Here is a 9,659-nt window from a genome sequence, read left to right as displayed (position 1 = left end):
GAGCCTTTACTTCAGTACTAGTACTAGCATACTATAACTATATAAAGAAAACAGTGGTAGAGATAGACGCATTAAATTAGGCTTCTAGTAGAGTCCTTTCCTAGTATAATAATAACGGAAAATTAAAACCGGTTGTATTCTTCTCCGTAAAGCACTCTATGCTAGAATATAACTATAAGATCTACGACAAAGAACTCCTAGCTATTATTAAGGCTTTAGAGGAATGGCGTCCTAAGCTATAAGGGACTAAGGAGCCGTTTAAAATTATTACCAACTATAAGAACCTATAGACGTTTATAACTACTAAGCAGCTAAATTAGCGCTAAGTCCGGTGGGCAGAGTTCCTTTTATAATTTAACTTTATAATTATATATAGACCCAGCAGCAAAGCCACGCTCCCTAACGCCCTAAGCCGGCTACTAGGAATAAGGCCTAAGGACGCTAATAATAAACGCCTCCGCTACCGAGCCTAAGTTATTATACCGCCCCAGAAAGTTAACCCTATAATCTTAGAAGAATTACTATATAAGTCCCGTAACTCTAACAACGCGGAGTTTATAGCCGCTCTAGACCCTAAAATAGCCAAAAAGTCACTAGACGAGTTAATCTGGCTAGGATACTAGGAGAACGAACTCGCAAGAGATATAGTGGCAGCCCTACGTAATTGGAAAGCTCGCCATTAGCTAAAGAAAATTAGGAAATTACTTTGTTGCGATAAGTTAGAATACAGTATTATTAACGGACAGATCTACTTCCGCTAATGTCTCTTTGTTCCTAACGCCCTAGACCTCTACCTAAAAGTTACCCATCGCTCTTATAGCAGCAGCCCCGCTAGTTACTCTGGCCGGGTTAAGACTTTTAACCTTTTAAACTAAACATACTGGTGGCTAGGAATCTCCTAGTTTACGGCTACCTTCGTTAAAGACTATACCCTATACTTTTACACTAAGACCCCCCGTTCTGCCCCGCCCGGTTTCCTAAAGCCACTAGAATTACCCGCCCGCCCGTAAACTAATATCTTAATTAACTATATTACAACGCTGCTAGTATACTAATGCTACGGTAAGGTATACGAATATATCCTTGTTATTATGGACCGCCTAACTAAAATATAATACCTTGTTTTAGTAACAGGACTCTTAATAAAGGAGTTAGTTAATAGCTTTATTAATAATGTATATAAGCTCCATGGTGCACCAAGCACAATTATCTCCAATTACAGTATATAATTTATTAGCAACTTCTGGCGATAACTAAGTAAACGCCTTAAGACAACCTTATAACTAAGCTTAGCCTAGTACCTAGAAACAGACGGCTAAACTAAAATTATTAACGCCGCCGTAAATAAATACCTTTGTGCTTTTATTAGCTTTATATAGGATAACTAGGTTAACTACCTACCGCTTACTAAGTTTGCTACAAATAACCAAGTTAACGAGAGCATAGGCATCTCCCCGTTTTTGCAAACTATGGCTTTAACCCTTACCTTAGAATTAAGCCTGCTAGCCCCTGCCTACTAACACTATTAGTATAAGCAAAGAAGGAGTTCTTCCGCGCAGACTCTGTGGCCAACCGCTTTAAGCGGATATTAATATAGCTTAAGGCCCTAGCCCGGATTTTATAGTAACGCTATAAAGATAATGCTAATACCTATAGGGATGAGAGTATATTATTCTATAAAGGTAACATAGTTATAGTTAGCTTAGAAAATATAAAGATAAATAGACCTAAGAAGAAATAGGACAACAAATAGGACGGCCTGTACCCCGTACTTGCAGTATACTAAGGGGCAGTTATAGTAAACCTCCTAAACCATATCTGAGTAAATAAATCCTTTTATATATTTAAGGTCCGCCTCTAGGCTACTAAAGAGATCTCTGGCCAAGCAAATATTAATACCATAGAGCGCCGTAATATATAAGGATGAGTAGTAGAGAGAGATAATAACGGCAACATAGAAGACAAATGGGAGTTTAAGAAAATCCTTAATATACACGACGAAGACCCCTAGGGCCTAATTTATAAGATTAAATAGAAATATTATAAGGATATAACCTAGCAGCTAAAGGAAGACCTAAAGGGTTATAAATAAGCTGTATAGCGCTTCTATAAGCAACACCCTAAGAAGCTAGGACCCCCAGACTGGGCACGAGATAAGGAAAAGTCACGCTAAGGTCGCGGCCGACCACCGCATTAAAATTTATGGTGGTTAAGATGTTATAGAACTTTAACCGGCGGTTAAAGTTGTCTAATTGGCTAAATTCTCGCCAAGAAACGCTACACGGACCAATTTAGGTGGCGGTATAGAGTTCTGCCGACCTTACTTACTAAACTAACTAATTAGGATTTTCTATGCCCGGTATAGAAAATCGCCATTAGCTCGGTTAAAGGCGGTAAGCGGAACTAATATCTTTATGGTAGAAAATAGGCAACCCCATATACTACCTATTTTTAAGTTATTTATTCGGTTTAGGGACTAAACCGTCTAGGGGAGAGGAGTACTGTCACGGCACTAACCTAACGCATACTGTTTTATACTGTCTCGTACTGTTCCCTACTGTTAGCTGGCCCACTACTAGCGACTTGGCGGCCGGCCCTACTATTTGTATACAATACCCCCTTTCTACCTTCTTCCCCTCTTTATACCATAACGTAGTTATTTAGTCTACTTCATTGCAGCACTGTAATACTACCTATACTAAAGACCTAGGAAGCTAGTAATAACCTAGCTAAGTTAACTATAGAGGATTTAGGCCCTATATAGCTATAAAGGAAAGCTAGGAATATTGGACGCTATACTAAACTAATAAATAGATTATAAGCTAAAAAAAGACTATAAACCCTATACCGCAAAATATAACCTAATAGATATTTATAAAGAAACTAGCGGACCTTTTACCAGTTAATATTTACTATATTAGTGCCGTAGGATTTTACTAAAACTTAGTTTAGCCTAATACTGCCGCCTTTATAACTAGCTTATATAAAAATTAATTAAATAATTAAGAAAAAGGAAAGTAAGTTTAGTGGATAAGAAAGTAAGCTTATAGATAAGGAACTAGTAGAATAAAAGCTGCCCTATTAATACTATAAATTTAAGAAGATATTTTCTAAAGTAGCGTCTAATATACTTTTACCTTACTAACTATATAATTATAAAATCGAGATTAAGCAGGGTAAGAAAAACACGCCTAGCTTTAGCCCCCTCTATAAGTAGTTTATTACTAAATTATAGGCTCTAAAGTAGTATCTTATTAATAACCTAAATAAGGGCTTTATTAAGCCTAGCTAAGCCCCTTTTACCTTACCTATTCTCTTTATTAAAAAGTTAAATAGAGGACTCCGCTTCTATATTAACTATTATAAGCTAAATAATATAACCTATAAGGACCGCTATCCGCTGCCCCTACTTAATAAGACTTTAGCCTAAATAAGTAGAGCTAAGGTCTTTATAAAGCTTAATATCCGCTAGGCCTTCTACTAAATTAAAATAGACCCTAAGTTTAAAGATTTTATTATATTTTAGACCTATTACGGAATATATAAATATAAGATACTCCTTTTTAGACTAACTAACGGACTAGCTATATACTAGCGGTATATAAATTATATACTCTTTAACTACCTTCCGACTTCTATATGGCCTATTTAGATAATATTATAATCTACTCTAAGAATAAGCTAGAATATAAGGAGCACGTCTATAAAGTCCTATAATGGCTCCGCGAGGCTAGCCTCTTAGTTAATATTAAGATGTTAGAGTTTAGTATTAAGCGTATAAAGTACCTAAGTTTTATTATTAGTATAGATAGAATTAAAGCCAACCTAGTGGGCACCCCTATGGACTATAAAGGGGGTATAATTATTTTTAGGTTTTTATAACTTCTACTAACGCTTTATTAAGAACTATAGTAGGATTGCCTAGCCTTTTAACCGTCTTACTAAAAAAGACTAGCCCTTTTACTTTAACACTATATATAGGCAGGCCTTTAATAAGCTTAAAAAACGGCTAGTATTGACTCCCTTACTTATCTATTTTAACCTAAAATGGCCCTTAATGCTAGAAACTAATACCTTAAATAGTATAATAGCTAGTGTTTTTTTCTAGAAGTAACCGGATGGAGAATAGTACCCTATTATATACTATTTAAAGACTATAATAGATGCTAAGCTAAACTACTATATCTATAATAAAGAAATGCTAGCTATTACCTCTAGCTTTTAGCACTGGCGTATATAGCTAAAGGGAACCCCTAAGCCAATTAAGGTAGTTTTAGATTATAAGGCCCTAGAATACTTTATAATAACTAGGGCCCTTATAGCCTAGTAGCGCTAGGCGGATATTCTATTTTAGTTTAACTTCTTAATTATATATAGACTAGGCGCTATAAACCGTACAGACGCTTTTATAAGGCGTAAATAAGACCTAGACGCTATTATAACTGGGGTACCTTAACCCTTAGATATAGGCAGAACTAAGTATAAAATCTTTAAAAGCCAAGATATACCCTATTAACTCCCTAGAACTTAACTTATTAATAAACCACTATAGGCAAACTATATAGCCCCTTCTCTACAGAAGTACCGTAAAAAGGTAAAAGATATTACTAGCTTATAGTCCCTTAAAAATAGACTGCTTAAGCACTAGGTATAGCTAGTAGTAGTAAAGAAATAGGACTTATAGACTTGGCTTATTGCCAAAGCATATGCCTAGGTCTTTACGGCTTACCCTAGAAAAAATAACACCCGTAGGATTATTAGCAACCGCTACTATTAGCTTAGAATAGTTATAGACGTCGACCGTTATATATGGAACTGCAACAGCTACCGTAGATTTATAATCCTACGATATAAAACCCTAGGACTATTAAAACTACTCCTAATACTAGAACGCCTATAGTAGTATATTTTTATAGACCTTTATAAGCTGCCTATAGACCGTAATAGATATAATATAGTTATAATTCTAGTTAACCGCTTTAGTAAGTGCCTATTTTTAATCACCTGTTATAAGAATATTAATGCTAAAGGGGCGGCCTAACTATATATATATTACGTCTACTAAATCTATAGACTACCTAATACTATTATATCCAATTATAGGCCGTAATTTGTATTAGCTTTCTAGAATAAGTTTACCTAAATCTTAGGTATTAAGCTAAAGCTTTCTATAGCATACCACCCCTAAATAAATAGTTAGATAGAAGTTATAAATTAATACTTAGACCAGAGACTTTGGCCCTTTATTAACTACTTTTAAGATAACTAGGCTAAACTACTACCCCTAATAGACTACGCCTAAACGACCCTACCCCACGACTTTATTGCCTTTTAATCTTATATACTAGTCTTCCTACCCTTTCTACTTTAGCTTATACGCCCTTATTATATTCTTTAAGCGCTATCTAGGCCTTAAATTCGCTTTAGAGGCTATAGGAGGAGGAGGAGGCTAGAGGGGCTTTTTTTAACTATAAAGTGGACCATAGGGTAAGGAGACCCCTAAAAGATTCTATATCCGTAAAAGGTAAGAAAAAGACGTATAAGCGCGACGCGGGTAAATAAAGCTACTAACCGCGTAAATATTAAAGGAGAAAAAGAAGAGGGCTCTATATTATACAATTACAATTACAATAGGCCTTTTATATAAAATTAGTAGCCCTATATAAGCTAGCCTAGGTATAAGAATAGAAAAGGGTTGGAGAACGGATTTTTAAGGTAACGGTGAGGTTAAAGACGCGCTAAGGCCCTTTATACTAACCTAGTACTAACCTAGGCCTTAAAGGCGCGTCTAAAAAGTAGGGGCCACTACTTAAGGGGGGGGGGGTGATATATGGACGATATATCGCGGACCTTATATTAGCAACTTAGGGTTACGGGACACCCCCGTGACACCTTATACACGCCCACCTGTTTCCACCAACTACGAGACCGCAATTTGCCGCGATCTATGGCAACCTAACGGCAATCTGCCGTATTCTGCCATATTCCGCCAAGTTCCACTAAATTCTGCCATATTCCACCGAGTTCCACCAAATCCTGCCAAGTTCTGCTAGGACCACGACGCGAATCCTATTCTGCTCTGTGTACGTATTAACCAAGCAACCAAGTCAACAATATGTACCCTTTCTTCCCGTTTTCCTACCTTCTTTCCTTACGCAACGTCTTAATCTCATCACATAGTTCATGTACATAGCTTAATAATATCTACTTTGCTATATATTATCGTCGCTTGTACTCACTCCGTGACACTTAGTCAATTAAGGCACGAGCACGGCAAGAGGGACGCGCAAGCCTATACGATTGGTAGTCTATAAACGAGGATCCAAAGCTAGAGAAAGGAAAGGAGGCGGAGGGTGGCGCCGCTCGACGTTATATACAATCCTCTGGTCATGTAACAGCAATTGTCTAAAACTGTCTGCGATTGTCCGCCACAATCCACCGATATCCACTAGTTACAATCTACCAGTTTCCACCAGTCACAACCCACTAGTTTCCACTAGCGCTGTAACAGAATATACTAAGGAATTAGCTTAAAAGAGCAATTAGTAAGAGAATAAAGAGGTATATTAAAATAATAATAGAAAAGAAGAAAATCTTAATAATATATTAAAGATATATCTAAGATTAAATAAAGGTTAATAATAGGAAATAGAGTATTAAGGAAAAGGATTAAGCTTAATAAGTAAGGTATTTTTATACTTTAACTTTTAATACCCTTTTAGTATATAGCTGTAACATTACTAATATAACTCTATTATAATAGCGTAATTTAAAAGGAAGGAAATACGCGTATAAGCTATCTAGCTATTACTTCCTTATAAAAACTAATTACGTAGCTAGGGGAAGGCAATTAAGACATTAATTTTTAACGTATATAGGTTAAATTATACCTAAATATTACTATAGTATTAAAGAACAACGTTATAAACGTTCTTAATAATCGTATAATACCTATAGATGCAATTGCGAAGTATCCCTCCTATTTACTAGGTAGTAAAGCTACGCCAACTATACAGTATAGTATTATATCTCTATTTTACTAGCAATAGCATTTACAAAACTAGATATATTTAGTAGTGCAATTTATATCATTTAAGTAGTTTATATTTAATAGATTATTTAGGAGGTAGAAGGTCGCTAAAAGATCTTCTAGTAAAGAAAATAGCGTATCTGTCTATAATACAACATCTTCCCTAGCTACCTATTCTAGCCGAAAAAAAAATAGAAGAGAGGAAAAGGTAAAAATATACAACATGAAAGTTTAGAAAGGAACGGCCTCTAAAACAGCTCATATTTACAGCAGCTGACTTAAACAACTTCCTCCTACGACCTCAGGTGAATCCCCGAATTCACTCCCTACACAGTGCCAACACCGTAATAAGTACTTCGAATCCCACTTCTGCTTCAACCGAACTAGCTCCCTATAATTCCTACCCCAAAATGCCTCTTGCCAATCATTCACCCACGGATGCGCCTCGTTCGCATAAGCGCCTCCCTCTGGCGCTAGCACCTTCGCCCTATCACTCGCCTCAACCAATGTCCTAGCTAGCTTCTCCTTATCCTCCACCGACGCATTATACGACCACGAGGCTGTCGTGATCAGTATTATAGCGCTGTTGCGCCAAGCCTCCGTTGAAGAAACGGAGCTTGGCGGGCCGTAGGCGTATGCCTTTGCTTTGGAGCTACCATTACCGCTGTAAAGGTAGGGTGTTGTGTCCAGAAAGCCAGGCGCCAGTCCCACGCTGGACATCCAGTCCATGTGATCGCGCAGCTGCTGGCGCCCTCCGGCAGTGGTGAAGAGCCGCGATGGGATGAGCCAGTTGTGGTTGAAGAGCATAGTTCCCCCGGACTGCGCAGTAGAGGCAATGTACTTTGTGTACATCGCGTAGAAAGTCGGAAGGGACTCGACGGTTGCGGAGCCGCCGTTGGCAGTGGCAAGGGCGACAAGGTCGGCCACGGAGGACTGAGCTGCGGATAGCGAGAGGAGCGGAGTGGCTATGATGGAGACACCGGAGCCTCGGAAGCCACCCCAGCCTTGGCTGGCCAATTTGAGTGTAGAGTTAATCATTAAATTGGAAAAGGCGGTCTGAACCGAGGGCGGGCTAGTTGAGGGAATTTCGATGAAGGCTACGGAGAGGGGAGTTGCGGGCTCGACTCGATGGGTGGTGGAGAGGACGACGCCGAAGGTGCTGCCGCCTCCGCCGCGCAGCGCCCAGAAGAGATCCTTATTCTGGCAGGAATTTGCAATGCGATGTTGGCCGTCAGGAGTGACCACCTCGAATTCCAGCACACGGTCGATGCCGAGGCCGTAGACGCGGGACAGGACGCTGTGCCCGCCGGTCATAACCCAGCCGCCGGATGCCCCGACGGTGGGGCCTGATCCGCCGAGGAACGTGACTCCGCTCGCGTCTGCGAATGCGTATACCTGGTCGAAGTTCACGCCGGCTCCTGTGGTGATGGCTGCGATGCCGACTTGGCCCCTGCAGCCGTTCGGCACGAAGGACTTGTTATATGTCATGTTCTGCAATTTCCGCGTCCATAGAGCCAGGGTTCCTGGACCGCTGCTACGTCCATTGTAGTCATGGCCGCTGTTCTTGATGGAGATGCTCGTCTTCGTGGTAGCCGCAAAGGTGAACGCAGCTTTCACGTCTTGGGCACTCTCAACTTGGATGTAATAGGAAGGGAGACCACCTTGGTTGCAAGACACGTTTGTATAGGCGGCAGCGTTTTCGGGATTAGTGGGGTCGAGCAGGCATTGCTGACTGAGATATGGGGCGCAGATTTCTGATTGAGGGAATATATACGCTGGAAACTGGTCCACGCGGTATTTTGGATCCGTGTAGTGGGCTTGGATGTCACTGCAAGCCTGTGGGTTCCGCTGGATGGCATGGCCATTTTCTTGAGAGAAGCATGGAAGAGCCAAAGGAGTAACCGCTTTGAGACGATTTCCTATTGTCTTATTCAAGGATAACCAATCCCGTGTGGTGGCAGAGCCCTTAACGAGGGTAGGGGCAAAGGAAATAGTGGCGAAGAGGAAAGCAAACAACATGATGAAAGCTTAAGTTGTAAATAAGAAGAAAAAGCCTTGCAAAACATGGAAGAAACGTAAGGGAAAGACGACGGCTGTTGTTACCTCGGGTACATATTCAAATACATGGCAACGCAGGGGCCGACGCAAGGCACGCCCTCATCGGCGAGCGTAAGGCGCGGCATGGGTAAGACATTCGGTGTCGGAATACCGAATGTTGGATTTAGCTGAAATAGAGCGGTTTTTCCAGAGCGTGCATAAGTATTTGCACGAAATGTCTTGGCGCCCACACACCAAATTACGATATCACGTATCTACCAAATATTCTATACTACGCCTCTGGCAAGTTTATGTATTTCAGAAATAGTACTGGCCTATTAATCTCATGGTGTTATAAGTCGAATCTACCACAAAATTACGTCTCGTCGTCATGCCCAAACGCGTCGCATCTGATATTATTTCTCTGATAGAAAATGAATATTTTGCAGACGCCAATCCAAATTAAATCGCCTAGCAATATACTAATATTACTCGAAGAACAATATATAATCTGTGTAATAATACAAGAGACTTTAGAGCTGCCTACCTAGTTCTTATAAATGCCTCTCCTTATAGGCCTTAACTAATTACG

At 39.7% G+C, this 9,659-nt stretch overlaps 1 protein-coding gene across 1 annotated transcript; it reads right to left on the bottom strand.

Moving 5' to 3' along the window:
• Positions 1-7,139: 7,139 nt before the first annotated feature.
• Positions 7,140-9,150, bottom strand: K441DRAFT_623629 (isoamyl alcohol oxidase). Its single transcript, XM_067646047.1, has one exon. The coding sequence runs from the start codon at positions 9,047-9,049 to the stop codon at positions 7,295-7,297; it is 1,755 nt and encodes a 584-aa protein (XP_067496593.1). The 5' UTR covers positions 9,050-9,150; the 3' UTR covers positions 7,140-7,294.
• Positions 9,151-9,659: the final 509 nt, after the last annotated feature.

This window comes from Cenococcum geophilum (assembly GCF_001692895.1).
Source record: "Cenococcum geophilum 1.58 unplaced genomic scaffold K441scaffold_95, whole genome shotgun sequence".
In the NCBI taxonomy this organism is placed as follows: Eukaryota; Fungi; Ascomycota; class Dothideomycetes; order Gloniales; family Gloniaceae; genus Cenococcum; species Cenococcum geophilum.
The sequence above is the reverse complement of the archived record's forward strand: the minus strand, read 5'-3'. Positions and strand labels throughout refer to the sequence as shown.

Coding starts and splice junctions, on each gene's coding strand:
- K441DRAFT_623629 (XM_067646047.1), bottom strand. CDS start 9,049: ATGTTGTTTGCTTTCCTCTTCGCCACTATTTCCTTTGCCCCTACCCTC.